This window comes from Amphimedon queenslandica, unplaced genomic scaffold, assembly GCF_000090795.2.
Source record: "Amphimedon queenslandica unplaced genomic scaffold, v1.1 AMPQUscaffold_13283, whole genome shotgun sequence".
NCBI classification, from domain to species: domain Eukaryota; kingdom Metazoa; phylum Porifera; class Demospongiae; order Haplosclerida; family Niphatidae; genus Amphimedon; species Amphimedon queenslandica.
In genome coordinates this window covers 67,539-89,854 of record NW_003546481.1, presented here as the reverse complement: position 1 = coordinate 89,854, position 22,316 = coordinate 67,539, and the positions used below count along the sequence as shown (strand labels likewise).

General features: G+C 34.7%; 6 protein-coding genes and 1 long non-coding RNA gene across 9 annotated transcripts; 3 read left to right on the top strand and 4 right to left on the bottom strand.

Moving 5' to 3' along the window:
- Positions 1-85: 85 nt before the first annotated feature.
- Positions 86-5,032, bottom strand: LOC100639998 (pseudouridine-5'-phosphatase-like; the record flags this gene model as incomplete). The annotated part of the gene is given in 6 exon segments (XM_019999242.1): positions 86-353; positions 2,129-2,388; positions 4,084-4,252; positions 4,861-4,916; positions 4,968-4,983; positions 4,985-5,032. Coding segments are annotated over 6 exon segments (732 nt in total), but the record flags the coding sequence as incomplete, so codon positions are not given.
- LOC100639115 (uncharacterized protein C11orf70 homolog) lies at positions 5,024-7,288 on the top strand. Of its 2 annotated transcripts, none has more exons than XM_019999255.1 (10): positions 5,024-5,162; positions 5,208-5,289; positions 5,340-5,378; positions 5,789-5,825; positions 5,885-5,959; positions 6,003-6,088; positions 6,177-6,284; positions 6,550-6,611; positions 6,892-6,958; positions 7,010-7,288. In XM_019999255.1, exons 1-10 carry the CDS (start codon positions 5,053-5,055, stop codon positions 7,121-7,123), a joined length of 780 nt encoding a protein of 259 aa, XP_019854814.1. In that variant the 5' UTR covers positions 5,024-5,052; the 3' UTR covers positions 7,124-7,288. The 2 variants fall into 2 exon arrangements, with proteins under 2 accessions (XP_019854814.1, XP_019854813.1); XM_019999254.1 differs by having other exon boundaries at positions 5,876-5,959.
- A 540-nt stretch (positions 7,289-7,828) lies between these two features.
- LOC100639871 (uncharacterized) lies at positions 7,829-10,085 on the bottom strand. Of its 2 annotated transcripts, XR_002185694.1 has the most exons (6): positions 10,007-10,085; positions 8,860-9,880; positions 8,773-8,803; positions 8,651-8,724; positions 8,516-8,599; positions 7,829-8,474 (listed from the first exon to the last, which is right to left on the bottom strand). XR_002185694.1 is itself a non-coding variant. In XM_003388180.2 (5 exons), exons 1-5 carry the CDS (start codon positions 8,915-8,917, stop codon positions 8,002-8,004), a joined length of 720 nt encoding a protein of 239 aa, XP_003388228.1. In that variant the 5' UTR covers positions 8,918-8,962; the 3' UTR covers positions 7,829-8,001. The 2 variants fall into 2 exon arrangements, 1 of the variants encoding a protein (XP_003388228.1); XM_003388180.2 differs by lacking the exon at positions 10,007-10,085 and having other exon boundaries at positions 8,860-8,962.
- Positions 10,086-10,126: 41 nt separating this feature from the next.
- On the bottom strand, positions 10,127-11,267 carry LOC100639743 (uncharacterized). The gene is made up of 5 exons (XM_019999247.1): positions 11,125-11,267; positions 11,051-11,081; positions 10,895-10,968; positions 10,771-10,854; positions 10,127-10,719 (listed from the first exon to the last, which is right to left on the bottom strand). Exons 1-5 carry the CDS (start codon positions 11,183-11,185, stop codon positions 10,241-10,243), a joined length of 729 nt encoding a protein of 242 aa, XP_019854806.1. The 5' UTR covers positions 11,186-11,267; the 3' UTR covers positions 10,127-10,240.
- A 646-nt stretch (positions 11,268-11,913) lies between these two features.
- On the bottom strand, positions 11,914-13,779 carry LOC109583783 (uncharacterized). Its single transcript, XR_002185693.1, has 2 exons — positions 13,693-13,779; positions 11,914-12,115 (listed from the first exon to the last, which is right to left on the bottom strand). It is a non-coding gene; the product is annotated as an uncharacterized LOC109583783 (long non-coding RNA).
- Positions 13,780-13,799: 20 nt separating this feature from the next.
- Positions 13,800-17,291, top strand: LOC100639619 (solute carrier organic anion transporter family member 4A1-like). Its single transcript, XM_003388178.1, has 7 exons — positions 13,800-14,056; positions 14,465-14,687; positions 14,734-15,443; positions 16,136-16,307; positions 16,359-16,506; positions 16,560-16,756; positions 16,805-17,291. The coding sequence occupies exons 1-7, from the start codon at positions 13,813-13,815 to the stop codon at positions 17,118-17,120; spliced, it is 2,010 nt and encodes a 669-aa protein (XP_003388226.1). The 5' UTR covers positions 13,800-13,812; the 3' UTR covers positions 17,121-17,291.
- Positions 17,292-17,329: 38 nt separating this feature from the next.
- Positions 17,330-20,976, top strand: LOC100639495 (aspartate aminotransferase, mitochondrial-like). The gene is made up of 13 exons (XM_011407064.2): positions 17,330-17,372; positions 17,427-17,586; positions 17,635-17,763; positions 17,829-17,888; positions 17,943-18,016; positions 18,077-18,164; positions 18,240-18,308; positions 18,382-18,417; positions 18,468-18,618; positions 19,332-19,497; positions 20,204-20,280; positions 20,337-20,410; positions 20,764-20,976. Exons 1-13 carry the CDS (start codon positions 17,362-17,364, stop codon positions 20,884-20,886), a joined length of 1,218 nt encoding a protein of 405 aa, XP_011405366.2. The 5' UTR covers positions 17,330-17,361; the 3' UTR covers positions 20,887-20,976.
- Positions 20,977-22,316: the final 1,340 nt, after the last annotated feature.

Here is a 22,316-nt window from a genome sequence, read left to right as displayed (position 1 = left end):
AATGCCATTAATTTTAGACGAACTGCTCCAAGCCAAAGAACAATAGTTTTGGCTGCCAAAGTACACAATAATAAACTGCGCTATAGACTATTACCAGATTCCTCTACTAAATTAAAATTCAAATAAAATAATTAAAAATTGTTATTATTATTAGCGAAAAAAAATACTAATCAATCAAAACTAATAGCTGGTAGACCCCAATCCTCCAATCGAATGGACGTCAGTGACTCTAAAACAACGTCAGCTTCTTTTGTGAGTTCAGGATCAATCATTTTATCTGGGACCATGACGACATTCATTCCTGCTGCCTTTGCACCGACCACACCATTAGGAGCATCTTCAAAAACTAGTACCTTGTGAGATAACACAACAACACTTAATCATTGGCTGGCGAAAAAGTTCAGGAGATGCATATATAGTAGACATAATGAAGTGGCAAAATGTACCCTTGACTATACTCAAATACTGTATAGCAGAAAAATTTGGAGAGTTAAATTTGGTGAATTGCTAAATTTTGGTGATCGGTGAATTTTAATTTGGTGAATTTGTGGCCATGTGCCATTGAGCATGCACATTCTGGCTCAAAATGGTGGATTTTTATTTTGGTGGATAGCTATGAAAATGTCAAATTTGCCAAATTTAACTACCACAGAAATTTCCTTCTATATGGTAGCTCGATCAATTCTAATAACAAATCTTATTACTGCCTTTGTTTTATGCAAAAGTATACTAATAGCCACATACAAATGTACAATACTTGTGAATTAAATATACAGTACATACATGAAATGGTAAACTTTCTGAAGCTAAAAAGATAAAGCTATCAGCTTAAAATTCAAAACAGTTAAGTATAAAAAATTTTCACAGAGTTTCATCATTTAGTATCGCAATGCTTTTAACGGTGAAATTGGAGGGTGAGAGGTTTAAAGAAGAATATGTGTATGTGATTCAAAAAAATATAAGTGTTTGACCAACTGTGAATTTTTAGATTTTTGAGCACATTTCATGTACATAATTATGGTATGGTGACCAAAGAATAGCAAATGCTTTTCGCCAATCATCACAATCACAGTTAATTAATAAAACCGACCAGCAGTTGCAGTTTATTTTATAGCACACCAGAAAAGAATTTCAATCATTAAACAGACCAGAATAAATAAATTATTGGCAGAGTGTTGCAACAGGGTTTTCTTTCGATACAATCATTATAATATTATTCCATGTTTATTAGGCAAACTACTACAACAATCACAGCACACTTTATCAAAATACCGTAGTTTGCCTTTTTTCGTACAAGAATTTTTCGTTTCAGAAAAATTCAAGTGGAAATATTTTCGTCTTCTCATAGTGTACGAAAATTTTTACAGTCTGAAAATTTAGCTTCTCTTGCATATACCTTGTCCTTTACCTACTGGTAACAAGGCCACTATAGTAGTGTTTACAATTCTTGAGATATGAGCTTCTAGTTGACCTGGCTGTTCCCCGGCATTACTAGTATACTGATAGTACTGGAGATGCAGCAATGGCCAATTTACGGATAATAAACAGAAACATTAAACGGCTACTTTTGTCACATGGTGGACCGTTTTATTTTATAACTCAGTAGTGAAGCAACTGATTGAAGTACAGCAAGCACCAGTGGATAGAGCAAGGTTAGAGCTGCAAGAAGATACCTACTTATCAGGCCGTACCTTAGTCTTTCATTGATTAATTAGGTCAAAAATTTTAGTTGCTCAAAAATTTTCGATTGAAATATTTTCGTCATTTCAGGACAATACGAAAATATTTCCACAACGAAAAAAAGGCAAATTACGGTAACATTTTATTTCAGAGATATACTGTATAGTGGGAATTTTTGGAGGGAATTAAATTTGGCGAGTTTGGTGTTTTGATAGCCATTCGCTAAAATAAAATCCACCATTTTGAGCCATTATACACATGCTCAATGGCAAGTGGCCACTAATTCGTGAGATTAAAATCAGCCAATCACCAAATTTTAGCAATTAGCCAAATTTAACTCCCTCCAAAATTTCCTGATCCATGATATTCATCTCAAATTACCACTTCCTAATAATTATCGCAATAATAATATGAGTAGTATCATGAACATCAAATTAAAAGCTCTTACTTTGTCCATTGAAAGAGGAGGAGGATCAAATTTACTGGCAGCAACAAGGAAAATATCAGGAGAGGGTTTACCATTTTTAACCTCAGGATTGTCGCCACAGACAGTGTGAGAGAAACAGGAGAGGAGTTCTGGTTTTTGGCTCATTTTGCTCTCAAAAGCAGCTGTGTGTGAACTGGTGGCTAGAGCCAGTGGGACTTTTTGAGTAGAGAGGTGTTGCAGGATTTGGAAAGCACCTTTAAAATGATAATTATTTTGATATACTGCATAAAAGGTAAAAATATATTGTTAGAGAATTCAATGAAAATAGCAAAACTTAACTTACAAAGATACATGTACATGTGAAGGTACAGTACATTATTTTGACGGCGCTTTATTTAGGCAATTTTACTGTAAAATTGTAATTGGAAGTTTTTAATTTGGCGATGTTTTATGTACACATGCATTACTGAGCACGAGCATTAATGATTGGCAGTTTTAATATTGAGGGTTCCACTTGCAGACCACCAATCACCAAAATAAAACTCTGCCAAAATAAAGCACAATATGGTAACAGGTACAAAAATTTTTTAAAAGAATTTGTTGAAAATAGCAAAATTTATAAAGGTACAAAAAAGGTATTTAAGGTATTAAAGGTATTTAAGGTATTTTAGGTAAAAAAGGTTATTTGAAGGTAAAGGTACATGTATTTTATTAAGAAATACAAAAACCAGTAATTTGTAAATTTGATACTTTCACTAAGACTACATGTATATAATTATTAGTCAGAATCAGCTGAAACTTTCTAAAGCACATAAGGGCATCAATATGTATCAGAAAATGTAATAAAAATTTGGGGTAATTCCGGAGCCATTTTTTGGAAAAATCCATGGGCTATATAGCCTTGGGTATTTTCCAAAATTTTGGTGTTTTCTTAAAATGGCTGTAATTTGAAAAATTGAAGTCGGAATCAGCTCAAACTTTCTAAAGCGCATAAGGACATCAATATGTATCAGAAAATGTAATAAAAATTGAGGGTGATTTCGGAGCCATTTTTTGGAAAAATCCATGGGCTATAGCCTTGGGTATTTTTCAGAATTTTGGTGTTTTCTTAAAATGGCTGTAATTTAAAAAATTGAAGTCGGAATCAGCTCAAATTTTCTAAAGAGCATAAGGACATCAATCTGTATCAGACAATGTAATAAAAATTTGGAGTAATTTCGGAGCCATTTTTTAGAAAAATCCATGGGATGTAGCCTTGGGTATTTTTCAGAATTTTGATGTTTTCTTAAAATGGCTGTAACTTGAAAAATTGAAGTTGGAATCTGTTCAAACTTTCTACACAGCATAAGGACATCAATACATGTATGTATCAGAAAATGTAATAATAAAATTTGATACAATTTCGGAGCCATTTTTTGGAAAAATCCATGGTCATAGAGTATAGGGTTTTATTTAAAATTTCAGCGTTTTCTTAAAATGGCTGTAACTTCAAAAATTAAGTCTGAATCAACTTAAAAATTTCTACACAGCATAAGTAATAAAGAATTAGATTAATTTCGAAGGAAAAAAACCAAGCCTAAAGCCTTTGGTACTTTTAAGAATTTTCGGCATTTATACATAGAATAAGGACATCAATATGAAATCCTACTTGTCCTAGTTTGCAATACTTCTTTGAAGAAACTTAGCACAAAGTAGATCATATTCAACACACAAATAATTTTCATGGTTTGCAAATTTTGCATTTAAATTAATTATAATAATTGCATTGTAAATATTGGTCCATGACCGATTCATAAAATTTTTATCCCCATACGGCTAGAATATCCCATACATGAAGTCGGAATCAGCTCAAACTTTCTACAGCACATAAGGACATCAATATGTATCAGAAAATGTAATAAAAAGTTGGGATGATTTCGGAGTCTAATTATGATCCATAAGAAATTCTTACCCCACTATGATACCCTATACCATACCTGGCATGTACATGTATCTTGCGGTTGGAAACCTCTCAAACAGTAAACTATACAGCTCCTTGCTGAACTCCTCAGCAGTCAATGGGATTCCAGCATCATCCACTACCACTTGGGCTGCCTCAAGTCTCGGCCTACCCATCGCCTTTATCTTTGATTCTCTTGTATACACCTAAACAATAATAATAATAATAATAATAATAATAATAATAATAATAACTTAATAAGTAATAATAATAGTAATAATAGTACTTAATAATAATAATAAATAATAATAATAATAGTAATAGAGCTCTTGCATGGATGTAATTAACGGAAAGGTGAAGCTACACTGTCCACCATCTTGAGTGGCAAGAATGTACATGCAAATGGAGGAATAAAAACAAGCTAGGATTTTTCACATACATGTACATGTACTTCACTGCAGAATATTATAGAGAGTTCTTCATTCAATGCCTTTATCTCCTACCTTGCATTAGCCTGGAATGTCAACTGCACAATTTATTCAGAGTTTTTTCTCCATTCCCTCCATTCCTCCATGTACATTCTTGCCACCCAACATGGCAGACAATTTAGCTCAAATTTAGCCAGACCCTCCTATTGATTACATCCATGCAAGACCTCTATTAATAATAATAATTGTTCCCCTAGGTTCTCCTCTTCTTAGATTCTCATCGCTGCATTTTGTACATGTAAATATTATAACAATGTAATAAAATTAATTTTATGTATTATTACATGTATATATGTATAGAATATAAAATAATTATATACTCGTACCTTCCCGTATCTGTCCAGTATTGACTGCATGCACTCAGTATATATCGACTCTGTATCTAATACACACAAGGAGAGAGAGTAAAAAAGATCTGCGCAGGCTCACTCACCGAGTAACAGACCATAGATCCAAATCAAAAATGACGTATGATGGGTAGCCATTTTTACTAGCAAACAGGGGCGTGGCATAATAAAATGTCTACCGACTTGGAAGACAGATTCGAGTTCACTCTGGTAGCTCATTATAATCCTCTTCAAGATATAGAGACCAAATCCAGAGAGACAATAGAATTATTTGAGAAATGGTATTTGTGATAATTTTTTATTCTTCATTATCATTGTCATTATAGGGGAATGAGTAGTCGTATGAAAAGTCACACCTTCTTTTTCAACAAGTTTTTTCAACCTTATCAGAGAGAGGCATTTGCAAAAGTTAGCAATGGCAAGGAAAATGTAATAATTGTAAATTAAATTTTTTACAGGATTTTTTTGCAAGCTCTGTAGTAAGCAGCACATTACAAGTACGTTTATATAATTTTATATATTATGTACATGCTATAAATATTGTATTAAATATATATGCATTGCATTAGCATTTGTATATGACCATGTATAAGCATGTATCCACTGTATAGCTCATACTATGCGTATTTTATTTTCTGATTGAGCTATTGGCAATAAGAAATATTTTAAATGAGAAAGTACCACTGAATAGGTGTGTGTGAGTGGATGGGTTTAATTTTTTAAATCAGGAGATATGGGATTTAGCTGTAGTTCCTTTACATACCTATGGACTACTATATACCCATGTATGTACATGTACAATGTACATGTATGTGCTTATGTATGATATGTTGATAATTATTTATGTTGTACTATTTGTATACTTACATGTGTATGGGTATGTACTTACGTTATGTGACGTTAATAGGTATTAACACCATTAGAGCAATGGGTATCACTTAACAGTGAGTCATATTTTAGTCACATGACAATCACATGACCTTATCATACACAGACACATCAGTGGATAAAGTTACTGTTGAACAAGTCAATGCAAGTATAATTAATATGGACTTCTTTGATAGACTATACACGTCAGGTAGGCTTACGTCATAATGATGTCATATTTATTACCATATAAGGTGCTGTGAGAGAGAGCAGTGGTAGCATTGTCAAGTGTTTTGATGAGATGATTGATGAGTTTTTGGTCTCTGATGAACTCAGAAAAGTTAGTAAGTTTAAATTAAGAAACAGTTTCAATTTAGATAATGTTATGTACAGTACATGCATTATGATTTCTTGCGTGTACATTGCAGGTGGTGCTAGGTGATCCAGTGTATGAGTCTTTATATTCAACTGAAGAAAGAAATGAGTTTTTATTTAAAATATTTGCCCACATTGTATTAGGAGGACCAGTCAATCAAGTGAGCATCTTCATTCTGTACTGTTTATTGATATTACTTTTTAATATTGCCATTGTAGTAGAGGATTAGGCCTCTCTTCTAATCACAAATGCATAGGTTGTAGTACGTGTATGTGTAGTCTAAAATTTTTTGGTGCAAATGAAAATCAGCAATTTACACTTGAATCACTGTATTAAACTCCCAAAAATTGTGATTTATCAAAATTAGCAGGAAATTGTGTCATGAAATTAGTATGATTAAAATAATTATCTTCTTGGTTTAATAGTATGAAGATAATGTCAAGCCTTATCTAGACACTGCTAAATTGTTGTACAAGAGTTTAGTGAGGTAAGCTATGTCCATATTCACTGCATACCATATAGCGGAATTTATTGACGAGTAAAACATTTGACAAAAACAGTAAATTTCCCCAGTAGGCAATTTTTAATTTCATGATTAAAAGAAATTTGTGCCTTTGCATACACATGGTATGTCAATTGTTGACGGTTGTAAAATTTGATGTTTTATTTTAAATTGTCAAGTCATCCAAATAAAACCTTCGTCAATAAATCGCACTATATGGTATATAGTTACATGTATGTATCCCATATTGGTTGCCATCATGTAGTGTTGTTAAGGATACAGAAACAAGCTCTTTGAGTATCTCCTCAACTGTTTTAAAAGTTGGAGCAAAAGTGAGTCTATCTTTGTCGAGTTAAAGTATTTTTTATATCTCCTAACTACAGGTGGGTGGTATAAAGATGTTTCCTTCATCACGTGAACATCCTCAATCATTCTGTTACCTTGTGATTGATAATATTAAGAGACATGTGACTGTATGGTATCACATATGGTCATAGACAATTAACATAATGTAATGTACAGTAGCACTTTCAATGTAATGAGTAATGAAGCATGAAATATAGCATGGCATAAAATACGTAACTTTATGTAATTTTATAATAACCTCTTGCGTGCTTGTGCCATATATTAGAGTAGATGAAATCAAACTTTTTGCAATTAAATTTCATTTATGCTTGTGCACCATAGCTACAACAGCACGCCATCATATCATTATTCATTGGCCACCATCATAATCATTATTCATTCCATTACAGTGTATGATAGCTGGTAGTGATGAATCACTAGTAGTGGGCACCAGTGAGCAGGTCATCATGTTGATCAGACAGTGATCTGTGCTTTATTATTATTTGAGTTAGTAGACAGTATCAAAACTGTATCTTCTTGCAGTGTCTGATCAGGACACATTAATGTCTCTAGCTTCCCATCTTTTGCTATGCTAATTGTGTTACTGCTGGATATAGCAGCAATAATCAAAGTAAAAAAAAATTGAAAATCAACAGCTTCAATGTGGTTTATATATGAGACTATTGCTCTTAGAAATACTATATATACTCATAACAAAACCAGAATTGCTGATATTTTTTACCTAATTTGGTAATAGAGTTACACAGGAACAAACATTGCAAGCAAAAGCTAAATTTTGTGCTTGATCAGCATAAAGACTGCAGTATTATTGATTGATGGGATTTCAATAATTATTCTTTAGAAAAAAGTTGCATGAAAAGAGAAGCACCAAAAATAGTCTTAACAAAAATAGTTCTAACAAAAATAGTCTTAATAAAATGTCCTAACAAAAATATTCCTAATAAAAATAGTTTTAACAAAAAGTCCTATATTACTTCTTCATGCATTTAACATAGGCCAGTTCACAAGGCTAGTTGCAATCAAGATCAATGGGGACCATGCCAGCGATATCAATGCACGCACATTCTCCTTGATTATTCACACCAAACCCATTGCATCCCATTCCATTGGTCCAGGGTTTGTAAGGGAGGGTACCAGCACCTCTATCATACCTTGGCTTGTAACAGCTATGTGGTGGCCACCACCTGTAGCAGTATAAGCCCATGTCAGTGTAGTCTGATCCACAGAAATGACTGCAATATCCCCAGCAAACGGTGGCAGCTCCGATGTAGTATTCTTTGCATTTAGGATAGCAAAGACCAGCATCATTTTCTTCATCCTCACTGCATCCATTCTTTGCACATGTGTTTGTTGCTGTGCGCAATGGGAAATCTGGATTAGCAAGAAGTGAACACTTCTTATAGCATAATCCAAGGTAGTTCTCCTCATCATCAGCACAGCCAATAGTTACTGGAGGAAATTTTGTTCCACATGCTTGATGAGCTACAAAAGAAATGAAACAATGATAATTGTAAAAGTCTTACCGTCAACACAGCCAAGCTTGATTCCTGAAAGGAAAACACAAATTTCACTTCCATTAACTTTGACTGTAATATCATCCAAAATACCTTAATTTAAAAATTAAAGATGGATTTTTAATTCAATAGAAACAAGAATACTTTTATCATAGGCAAGTGAATTGACTTGTTGTGGCAAAATTTCGTACTTCTTGTTTGTTTCTTTGTTTCTGTTTCTAAAGTCACACAGATGAGTTGCAATAATAATAGACAATACATTATACCTGTAATGATGACGGTTGTAAGACTTTGTGCCTATTATAAAAATAATATACAATGATATACATTAATGGATACAACTATTGAAATACCTGGCATAGCCAGAGCACAAACACTGAGAGTCATTAAGAAGAGTACAAGAGTCTTCATCACGATTTTCCTTTTGTTGTAACTTGCTCACTGCAGGGAAAAGCACCTCTTTATATAGCCTACTGAACATGAGGCATACATCATCCAGCTCTTGCTACAAGCACGTGTGAAAAACGCCTTGATGTTTGAAATGTGCCTGGTATTATTTACAACTGAGTACACCTAGTAGTATTAAGCTACCCAAAATATTTGTATTAGACATGCATGGTGGCTATCATGCAGGATGAATGTTTGTCCTAGTTGCATACTATTATTTACAACTTCTAGTGCATCACAAGAGACTATTGACCTAACACAATGCCCCCATTGTACTTTTCTTTGTTACAATCGTCCTCATTCCTTTAATCTATCATCAACTTGCAAGGCATAAATCATGTGGCATAATGAGATAGAAATGTGAAGTATAATTCACTCATTAAAGTTTATTATAATGTATATAATTATCACAAAAAGAAGCATCAAGAATATCCTAACAAAAATAATCCAACCAAGAGTCCTATATAGGCCAGATTATTGATTAGATCAATAGGCACTTTACCAGAGATATCAATCTTTGCACATCCTTCTTCATACTAAACCCATTGCATCCCATTCCATTGGTCCAGGGTTTGTAAGGGTATATACCAGCACCTCTGTCATATTTATCTTGGCTTGTAACAGCTTATTGGTGGCCATTACTGGTAGCAGTATAGGCCCATGTCATCATACCCTAATCCACAAAAATAGCTGCAATATCCCCAGCGAACTGTGGCAACTCCCATGTAGTTTTCCTCAAATATAAGATAGCACACACCAGAATCCATTCTTTGCACATGTGGTTGTTGCTGTGTGTAATGAAAAATCTGCATTAAACCTATAGCTAGAAGTGAACATTTCTTATGGCATAATTCAATATAGTTCTCCTCCAGTCTTGTTGCCTAGACCCTGACATGTCTGTTTTGTAATATTTACATATAAGTGCACCTATAGTACATAATAGTAAGCTACCCAAAATATTTGTCAGATATTGTGGCTCTCATGACTCATGTTTGCACTGGTTGCATACTATTATTTACAACTTCTTTTTTCATCACAGTATAGAATGCTAACCTAACAAAATGCCCCATTGTACTTTTCTTTTTTACATTCTTCCTCATTCATTCAATCAATCATCAACTTGTAAGGCATAGCCTATGTGGCATAGACAGAAACGTAATGTATTTTTATTCATTAAAGTTTATTATATATGCATGACAATAAGAAGCATAAAAAATATCTATAAAAATAGTCCTAACAAACATTCCTATATTACTTCTTAATGCGCTGTTATTGTATTAGGCCAGATTATTGCTTGTTGCATCCAAGATCAATGGGCACCAAACCAGAGATATCAATCTTAGCACATCCTCCTTGATTATTCACACCAAACCCATTGCATCCCAATCCATTGGTCCAGAGTTTGTAAGGCAGGATACCAGCACCTCTATCATAACTTGGCTTGGAACAGCTTTTTGGTGGCCACCACTGGTAGCAGTATAGGCCCACATCATCATACTCTGGTCCACAAAAATGGTCGCAATATCCCCAGCAAATTGTGGCAACTCCCACATAGTGTTCTTTGCATTTAGGATAGCACAGGCCAGCATCATTTTCTTCATCTTCATCACATCCATCTTTCGCACATGTGTTTGTTGCTGTGCGTAATGGAAAATCTGCACTAGCAAGAAGTGAACATTTCTTATAGCACAATCCAAGATAGTTTTCCTCATCATCAGCACAACCAATAGTTACTGGACCAATCTTTATTCCACACGCTTGGTGAACTAGAAAAAAATTAATTAACAATAGGGTACACATTCAAGAGTCTTAATTACTATCAGCACAACCAAGCTTGTCCAGTAAGTAGTAAACACAAATTTCAGTTCCATTAACTTTAACTGTAATGTTATCCAGAATACCTTTAAGAAGATGAAAATGTGAGAACTAAGTCTTGCATACTTTTATAATTATCAGAGACAAGTGCCATGCCTTGTGGTGGTGACATTGCTTTGATAGTGTTCATAACTTCATTTCTGTTTAAAAGATGTATCAATAGCTTTTGCCACATGCTTCATTAATAGTCTAATAGTATATACGGTATATTGTATTGTTTACCTGTAATGATCATTGTGGTAAGACTTTGTCTCTAGTATAAAAAAGAAGCAATAATCATAAAGCTATTGACATACCTGCTGGCATAGCCAGAGCACAAACACTGAGAGTCATAACAAAGAACATGAAAGTCTTCATTGTGATTTCCCTTTAGTTTTAACTTGCTCACAGCATCGAAAAGCACCTCCTTTTATAGCCACACACTGAAAGTACTAAAATGAATATTAGGCACTAGCAGCAGCATGGATAAGGAGCATCTTAATGTGTGTACATTAAGATGCTCGTTATCCATGTTTGCATGGTCTGGCTGTCTTAATTATCAGAGCCTAGATAGTACATATGATATAATTGCAATATTATGATAATGATTTTTAGAACTAAAAATTCAGTGAGATCTAATTTTACTACAAAAACAAGTTTGCATATTAAGATGCTTGTTACGCATGTTTACGTTGTCTGGTTGTGTCAGTTATCGTGGTCTAGCACAAATAGATAGTAATATCATAATTGCAATTACGATAATGATTTTAGAGCTAACAATTCAGTGAGATCTACTTTCATTACAAAAACAAGTTTGCATATTTAGATTTTACTTTCACTAATAAATCAAAATAATTTTTTTAGCTAAAGTCTATAATATTAATAAAAATAACAATAATAATAATTCAGCAACTATCGACTCAGCAAAACATAATAATAATAATAATAATAATAATAATAATAATAATAATCCCATCTCTCTCTTTCTTCCATCTTCTGTATTATACATATGTCCTATCTATCCTACTCCTAAGTGTTTCTTTTCTTTTTATAATAATAATAATAATAATAATAATAATAATAATAATTTTTCATCCTGCCCTAACTTTGTCCTAATTCTAACTTTCGTTAATAATAATAATAATAATAATAATAATAACAATAATAATAATAATAATAATAATAACAATAATTAGTCAATAAAGTCCGAACTCTCCTTGCCTAATGATCCCAGAACTGATACCATATTGCTCTTTTGTATAGCGACAGATAGACGTTGCATAAGATAGTTATACGAGTGAGGGTCACCTGAATGTAACAAAATCAAAATAATAACAACTTCCCAGTGACACAAATATGAGGAGGATAATTTAGAGATAGCACTGAGCCCTGGAGGTCTGAGTCAAATATGCCGAAACAGAAATGAACAGACAAATGCAAACAAAATTTAAACTAAATATACTAATTGGGGCAAACTTGACTTGAGTGAGCCCCACTATAGCATAAGTCTACTGTATGCACATGTGTCTCCAGTCACACCCATCTTCTGGTCTTGCCCCATGTGTGCACTACTAATCTACCCTAAAGCCAGAAAGTTTCATGGCAAAAAACTTTCGTGGTTTGGTGGCTCCCAGTCTATTTGTCGTTTTTATTTTTGTGGATCATCAGCGAAGCACCTACGCCTCTCATTAACCTGCAAATATTTTGTGGTTTTTTATTTTGTGGTGTCATTCCAAACCACAAATGTTTTGGGCCACGAAACTTTCCAGCTGTATGGTATTTATCTGTCAATGATCTAATGCGGTAGCATCATTCTAATAAAATATTGCAAAACACGTGTGCATGTATGAACTATGAAGCAAGAAGAAAGCTTGAGCTCAATGTCAATGACTTAACTGCCTGGAATCAAAAGGATGCTATTCTTCATCTTTAGATGGTTATGATGGGCATTCAAGACTCTAGATTCATAGGCGTAGGCAGGGTCGGGCATATAGGGGCAATGCCCGACCAGACTCTGTGAGCTGACCTGTGGGCAAGGGCAGTGAGGGCAGAAGCTTGGGCAAGGTGGTTGGGCAAGACTGAGTGTGCCACTGTATGTGAGACTGTCAGACTATCATTACCACAGGTGTAATTGGACACTGGAACTATACTATCAGTCTGTGACTGTCACTTAGCCTGAGGAGTGAGGAAGAAGCTGAGAGAGCCAGAGCTCTAGCAGCAGCCATTGTATTCAAGTTATGAATTATGATATCAAGTTAATTATTAGTGACGCCCAAGTTAATTATTGAAATGGCGAGCAAACGTCAATCTTCCATGCTGTTTGCACCTATATCTTTTATATATAGGAATAGATTTGTCTTCTAAGCTCTGGGACTCGCCTCATTTTTTGTTAACTGGGTTTTTCAAAGCCACCATATCACGAAAAATTTCTTCTACCTGATTACGATAAAACAATAATAATTGTGTATGCATGCATCTTGATGATAGTGTGAAATCGCCATATTTCGGGCGGCAAAAAGGGGTGTGGCCAAAATTTTGACGCGCTTCGCGCGCCCACCATTTTCTCCTTGCCCGACCTTCTTTCCTAGTCTGCCTACGCCCATGTCTAGATTTAATTATAAAAGCAGCCAAGCTAGCAGCAGAGTCAGTGCATAACCACAACTGACTCAAGCTCGCTCCATTAATGCATTTGATTAGTTATTTGTTAAGAGAAGTTTGGATTTGGAGGATTTATTCATAACATACATAAATTACATCAGTGGCATGCATGGGCATAGTGCATGAAAGGTGCATGCATGATTAGGCTATAATTATTGAACAAGAGTCAGTCAGATCTACTCTATTATAGACTAGATTCATTTTTACATTTACCAAGAGTACATTACCTCCTCTTGATGGTAGTAACGGTCTTCAATCTTCATCAGTCTTCATTCTTTGATTACCATCCATGATCTCTCCAGGGAAAGGGCGGAGCTTGTTATAAATTAGCTCCGCCCTTAACAGAAATGGAGCAAGAACTGGAAAAAGGGAGGGCTAGAGAGAGAACTCTCAATGAAGACCTCGATAAAGACGCTGCAAAGGCAAATGTATCTGAAACAAGGTCTGAAGAAGAAGATGAGCTGCGTAAACCATATTACTTTGGCTGTGGGCCTTGCCATCCCAAATGGATGCAGTACTTGTTCGCTAGGAAGGTTTTCTTTACATTCATCCTCTCAACTTTCTCCTTCCTACAGACTGGACTAGTTTCAGGTAATAAGGAAAGCTTTCATTAGGTTGTAACATAAATGGTTGTAATGGGCTTGTAAATTAGCTTGCACCTTGAGGTGTTAACTTAGGTGTCAACAAAACCCAAGCTTTTAAAAAATAAAGAGCAACACTCCGCTTGCCATATTTTTTAATTTACCATCTAGAGCAGAGATTTCATGATACGGGTGGTATTAATCTATGGTACTGGTAATGTCAATGATATTATTATTTTTGATTTTAAAACAATTAAGTCACTGATAACTAGTATCTCTTTGAATAATGGGATAGCCTCTTGTGGGAGTTTACCTCATGAATTTCTTTATTGATGCCTTAATGAATTAGCAATCAAACTCCTCATTAACCATAATATGTATACACATACATTACATATACTCTTATAAAAAAATGTAGGTCTTCTATCGACAGTCTTATCTACACTTCAAGTCCGATACAGTTTCAGTAGTGTTGCTGCAGGTGCTATATCCCCAGTATATGATGCAACCGTACTCATCGGGGTCATATTCATTACTTACTTTGCTCAAAATGTTCATCGACCTCGCCTCCTAGGATGCTGCTTGTTGCTGGAAGGTTTTGGGGCTCTGCTATTTGCAATGCCACAATTCTTCTTTGGACGGTATGTGAGCCTAATAAAGATTGCACATTACTTTATTTGATTTTAGATATTCTGTTGGCGGAACCGAAGGTATTTTAGAGGAAGAGTGTCTTGATAGTCGATTGAGCAACGAGGATTGCAGTGACGTTAATTCAGGAGCTTATGCTATGTTCCTACTGAGCAGTATTGTGATTGGAATAGCAGCAACTCCAACCTACACGCTGGGAATGGCCTACCTTGACGAGATTGTCCATCCTAAGTACGTAGCCCTTCACATTGGTGTCTTTGCCATGACTTTAGTATGTGGCCCATTGATTGGCTATGGACTGGGCAGTGCCTTCCTTGGTATGTATGTTGATCCATGGGTTGAGACTACACTAACACCTAGTGATCCAGCATGGGTTGGAGCCTGGTGGATACCATATATACTCTTTGCATGCATCATGTGGTGTCTCTCAATACCCTTCTTGATGTTCCCACGCTATTTGCCTGACAGTTACCTTGTGAAGCAGGAGAGGCTAAAGGAGATGGCTAGGTCTTATTCTGACACTAATAAAGATGATAAAGGTCTTAGTAAATCAGTGAAAATGTTTCCCATTCAACTGAAGAGACTTTTATTTAATCCGTCATTTGCTTTTATCACTGTCGGTTTTTCTATTATCTCGCTTTTTCTTCAAGGCGTTATAACATTTGCTCCACAGTTTTATGAGGTTCAGTTCAATCTCACAGCAGCTACAGCAGGGGTCATAGTTGGAGCAATTGCCATACCAGGAGGATGTGAGTTTGCTTGTATTGATAGATATTGATGTACTTATGCTATGTAGAAAGTTTGAATCAATTCTGACTTAAAACTTTTTAAGCTATGGCTGTTTTTTTTAATTTTTCAATTTTTGAAAAACCCTGTTATAGCCATGCTCTTTTCTAAAAAATGGTTCCTAAATGATTTCCAATGTTTATTACTTTTACTGATACACATTAATGTCCTTATGCTATGTAAAAAGTCTGAGCTGATTCCGACTATAATTTTTAAGTTACAGCCAATTTAAGGAATTGGTTCATTTTTACATTTTTCCAAAAAATGGTTCCAAAATTACGCCTAATCTTTATTACATTTTGTGATGTATATTGATGTCCTTATGCTATGAAGAAAGTTCAGGCACAATCCAACTAAAATTTATTGAGTTACCTTAAGCCTACTATTATTTGCGTCTACTAATTTTAGCGAAATCAGCAAAAGTCATGTTTAGCGTTACTAATTTTAGCGTTTTTAACCAAATTAACTATAAATAATAACCATTTTAATGAATAATAATTATTTTGGGGTCTATTTAATTTAGCGGTTTAAAGCTCTCTCACTAATATAGCTAAATTTAGTAGACGCTAAAAATAGTAGGCTTAAGGTATGGCCACCTAAAATTATGGCATCACTTTTGATCTTATTACAATTTTATTGTTTTTATTTTATACAGTTTTTGGTACATTGGCTGGAGCTATATTGGTCTATGGCTGTAAATTGCGTGGCAGAATAAATGCATTCTTAGTAGCAATTATAACGCTAATACTTGTTCCTCTTCTGTTGATTTTCCTCCTCCATTGCCCACAAGTGAATGTAGTTGGCATTAATGAAGCTTATCCTGATGGGTAAATTTTTCATGATTATTATTATTTCACTTAGTTAATGGACAATGATAGGTCTCAGACTCTCAACGTTGATCCCAAAAGTTGTGCCGGACTATGCAACTGCACTTTGGCTGTTTTTGATCCTGTTTGTGGCTCTGATGACCTCAGTTACTTCTCCCCGTGTCTTGCTGGCTGTAGCAAGGAAACTTTAGGAGATGGAGTAAGCCCTTTTGTCACTGTGTACAACATTATGCTTCTTGTTTTTTAATGCAGACACTCTTTTTTACCAATTGCACTTGCATTGCTGAATCCCTCTATGGCAATGCAACGTTTTTCTCCAACGCAACAGCTTCAGATGGTTACTGCTCTGATCAGTGTCTTAGCATAATCCTAACAGCACTCCTTGGTCTCATAGTCATTACTTTCCTTGCTCTAAGTGTCCAACTACCATTCATCCACTTCATGCTAAGGTATAACAAAACACTAATTTGTCAATTATATTCAGTGTTGATTTGCAGGTGTGTTGCTGATGATCAAAGAGCACTTGCATTAGGTGTGCAGTCTGCTATGTTCAGAGTTTTTGGCTCAATCCCTGGCCCCATTATATTTGGTGCTCTATTTGATGCTGCCTGCATATCATGGCAGTATGAGTGTGGTAGACGTGGTAGCTGTTGGATTCACGATAAAGACCAGCTGAGCTACAGTGCGATTGGTTTGGGGATACCCATTAATTTTATTGCCATAACTTGTTATGTCATTGCTGCTTTGACTTATCCAAAGAAGAAAGACCAAGTGAAGGAGGGAGAGGACAAGACAAATGTTGAGCTATCTTAGTGTTGTTCTACGAGACTGCATTTTATTAGTTTAGTTCAGTATAACAGTGTTACGTTAATAATATTTAATTAATTAATTTTTTTATCTTTTTAAATGTGGACTGCTAAGGGTCACATTAGGCATTATTTGCTTTTTATTCTATTTTAAGTATTTATTAATTTTTTGTGATCTTAATTGTGTTAGACCACGTGAGCTCACGTGGTTAAGATATCCTAAGTAGGCGTGTCTCAAACTAGCACCAATGGCAGTAAGGTGAACTTCACTCCATTTGTTTTTCTTTGATTTTATTATTTGATTCAACTGCAGGGACACTCCATGGTCTTCATTAAAAATGGCACCTATTGATGTGACATTTGGTCTTTCTGAAGCTTGCAAGAAAGACTCCAGATCCCCAAAAGTCAACCTAGCTATTGGCGTATACAGCAATGACGATGGCAGCTCATTTGTCTTTCCCGTTGTCCATGAAGTAACAATTTTTTTATGATTATTATTTTTGATTATTGTTGCCGTAAAGGTTGAGAAGTATATTGCTGGAAAAGGGTTGGACAAAGAGTACGCAGGGATACTGGGACTGGAGAGTTTTAGAAGAGCCTCTCTTGAGTTTGCACTTGGAAGTGAGAGCAAAGCAGTGATTGGAGGTCTAGTAAGAGAGAGAGGGAAGGGGCTCTGCATCTAATAATAATGTGTTTTTTTTTAATTTCACTTCAGTGTGCAACAGCTCAGACAGTAGCTGGTACAAGTGCCCTCAGAGTCATTGCTACCTTCCTGGTCAGTATAGTATTATATTAGTAGTGTTTGTTTACAAATGGCATGTGCGTGTAGGCTAAACACTATCCATATGAGAAGACTCTTTATATTTCTGAATACACTTGGCCTAACCATGCACCTATTTTCAAGTAAATGAGAAAATTATTTGCTAGTTGCTACGGTATATATTTACAATTATTTATGCCTAGGGAAGCTGGGTTTAGTGTGAAATCCTTTCGATACTATAACTGGAAGACTGGCGGGTTAGATTCAGAAGGACTTTACCAAGATCTAAAGGTATACCTCCACTCAAGGCTCTAAAAACTTTGTCAGATTATTATTATTATTATTATTATTATTATTATTTTGTAGTCAATTCCCAAGCATTCTGTTGTTCTGTTTCAAGCTTGTGGACACAATCCAACTGGAGTAGACCCAGTGGTTAGAACCATCACATGATGCATACTAATGCAATTATATGATTAATTTATTTTGTATCAATTAACTTTCTTAGGTTGAAGAGTGGAACGAAATATCAAAGATATGCAAGGTTTGTATTGCTTGATACATACAGAGATCTTGTTCATCATAATTGAATAGGATTGTGGCCACTTTGTTGTAATTGATAATGTTTATCAAGGCTTTGCCAGTGGTAGTCATGAGAAAGATGCTACTAGTATAAGAAGATTGGTAGATGATGGAAACAATGTAGCCATTTGTCAGACTTTCTCCAAAAATTTTGGACTGTATGGTAAGCAATGCTAATAATAAATTCTTAAAGTTTTTCAAAGTTCAGCCAAGTCTCTGTACTATTATAGTGGCAAAATTTGGCCCGAGACCATGTACTGTAATACATAGTCTCGGGCCAAATTTTGCCAAAATTGAAAAAGAGAGAATCCTCAATTTTTATTTTAAAATACATTTACATGCTTCTTGTTGTGTAGAAAGTTTGAGCTGATTACGATCACATTTGAATTTTTTAGGAATTTTTAAAGTTGGTAAAATATCGGGCCAAAGTTCCTGTACTGTAGTGCCATGGTCTTGTGCCAAATTTTGTGAAAAGCGAAAAGGAGAGAATTCTGTTTTTATAATTTAAAAATATAAATACCCTACAAGATGATTTATTAGTGGGAGTAATATTTGATGAATTTGCCTGTGGAAAGGAATTGGCAAATTTTATATTGGCGATTTTGTGCCACATGTTGAGCATGCTCAGATTGAAACAAAATGGCGGATTTTATATTGGCGATTTCTTCATAGAACCGCCAATCACCAATATTGATTCCTAGCCAATAAATCATACTGTATGGTACATGCTTTTATGTTGTGTAGGGAAGCTCATTCTGATCAAAATTGAATTTTTTTATGAATTTTCAAAGGTGCTCCATATGCTATAACAGCTCTGCTGTTTAGCTCACTTAACATTATGCTTTGTGGAAACCCAATTTTTTGCTTCCATTGTAGGTGAGAGAGTAGGGACTGCTACTATTGTATGCTCTTCTGTTGATGAGAAAAGGATTGTTGAGTCTCACTTGAAGCTTGTCATACGTCCTATGTATTCCAATCCACCAATCAATGGGGCTAGGATTGCAACGGAGATACTTACTAACCCACAGTACAGAAATCAATGGTGAGTAATTTGTATAAACATTCACTTTTGATACATTTGGTGTTACCAAATTACTGTACATGCCATATATTTTGTGGTGATTAAATTTCACAATTTATACATTTTGTAAAGATTTGCGAAATTAAAGTCCACAAGGCATGCTTAAAGTACATGTAGGTTCTACCTCACAAGACAAGATTTCACTGAGTTTTAATTTCTATATTTCTTCATAAAAATGTGTTGGCCACAAATAAAACAAAAGAAAACATAGCAGCAGACTAGATAGAGACTCACCTACATTTAATTAAATGTCGGTTTTTACTGACCATGCTGATCATTTATTGACCAGTTACTTTGATCTGAATTGTTACTGTAAACATGTGAAATTTTTATTCACAAATTAAAATTTGCAGCCAAATCACAAAACTTTACACATGCAAATTACCGTATAGCTGGAAATATTTGCTGGAATTTAATTTTGCTGTTTGCTGTTCATCATAAAATCGCACAATTTTAATTCCGCAAAGCATTATAATAAGTAATGGGTGTACACGCCTACACCAGCAAAATTAAATTCCACAAACATTAAAATTAGCTATATGGGTACAAAATTGCAAAATATAATTCCCGCAAACTTTTCCAGCTATATGGTATATGGCATATATGTTATTTCTTTCATGTACTCTATAATCCTGTGGTATATACTACGTGAAATGCACTATTATAGGTTAAAGGAGTTTAATGTTGTCTTTGAAGACATACAGTCAAAGAGGGTTGCCTTTCACGATGCATTAGTTAAAACTGGTAATCAGTACATAATGCATGATAGCCTTGTGATGATAATGTGCTTGTATGTATAGGATCTAAGAGAGATTGGTCTCATATTCTAAGACAGAAAGGATGGTTTTGTTTCACTAGCCTCTCTGAAGAACAGGTCACATATCTATAAGTATAATAATCTAGATGTTTAAAAGTATATAATTGTAATATCTACATTTATAATGCTGCATAGCTCCAAATTTTTGTCGATCAAAAATTTTGTCAAAATCTTGATTTTTTGTTAAAAATTAATTTTTGTCAAATTTTTATCATCTTTGTTATTGATCCACAATTTCTGCAGAACAAAAATTTTGTCAATTAAAAATTTTTCAAACAAAAATACATGATGAGTTTGAGGAAAATTTTGACCGAAGAAAATTTGGAGCTATACCATATTATTTTTTTTAATAATTTATAATACTTTATTGCATTGAAAGCATGTCAGTGTTAACTTTATACTCTGTTTAGGTTGCAATGCTAGAAAAAGATTATGCCATCTACATGAGTAAGGCAGGTCGTGTCCCAGTAGTAGCTTTGAGAACTAGTGAAATTGGCTATTTGGCTAATGCAATACATTCAGTTATGAAATAATTATTATTAAAAAAATTTTAAAGTTTGTTTTAGATATAATTATCTTTTCTTATTATTCAATGACCAAGTTTTAAGAGTATTCAAAAATAATTTTATCATTGTCTTCATCAATGACTTAAGGCTTCTATTGACCACTTGAGTTGGCTAAAAGGGGCAAGCTATGATGATGACATTAATGTCCTAGTACACATTCACCTACATTCACCCCAATGACAATAGGCGGGAAGGGTGTGGCTTGCAAGACTGCTTGATCCCCTGTATCAGTGCCAACAAGAAATAACTTAATGTAAAGGAGTCTAATGGTAGAGTAGGGAATGGAGGAAGACTAGGTATCTCTGTATGTTTAATTATTTTTCCCATTGGTTGCCTTTAGGATAGAGTGTGGGCCCGGTGTATGTAAAGGCCCCCATACACTAGGCAACATGTTGCTAGCAACATTTGTGGTTACTTCGATCTTGTAAGCAACATGTTGCCAGAAGTAGAACAGCCTTATTTCTGGCAACATCTTGCTTACAAGATCAAAGTAACCAGTACTAACCACAAAAATGTTGCCTAGTGTAAGATCTAGAATTTAAAATGGCACGTGATCCAAAATGCACATTGAGAGGGCTAGATAGAAGATGGCACTACGGCGACTTCTGGGTGCATTTGTAAGAAGAGATCATGAAAAAGCTGTTCGGTTATTACGTTTACAGGATCCTGAAGTCCTTTACCAGGATGAACCTTACCTGCTTTATCATTCTATAAGGAATGGCTGGTTAGATGTTACAAGAGATCTCGTCACTATTCACCGTTTTGATCCACATGAATACTACTGTGGTGAATCCTGTCTTTAGTATACTGCTGCTAAAGGTAATCACGTTGATATAGTGGAATATCTTATTAAAGAGTGTGGCTGTGATCCAATGATGAAAGCTATAGATACTATATATACTACTAAGTATGACAGTGTCCCTTTTCTTCATTGTGTCGCTAGTGAAGGATGGTTTGACGTCTTGAAGTGTATGGTCATGAACATCAATGGTCATATAATGGATGAACAATATTGTTCTACTATTGGTCAGACTGTTCTTCATCTTGCTGCTGTTAAAGAATACATAAATGTTGTAAAGTACTTCCTTTTTGAGTGTAACTGTGATATAATGACTCCTGATGGGAATGGAAATACTATTCTACATTATGCAGCTATTAAAGGATCACTTGATTTTTTAAAAGCCATCAATACTCATCACTATAATATTATCTGTACTAACAATAACGGTCGGACTGTTCTTCATCTTGCTGTTAAACACATAGGTGTTGTGAAGTACCTAATTAATGAATGTAACTGTGAGATAATGGTCACTGATAAGCATGGACAAACACCTCTTTAAGAAGTTTGGTAACGTTAAAATATCTCACCCAATTGATTCGTATGTTAACATTCTCCT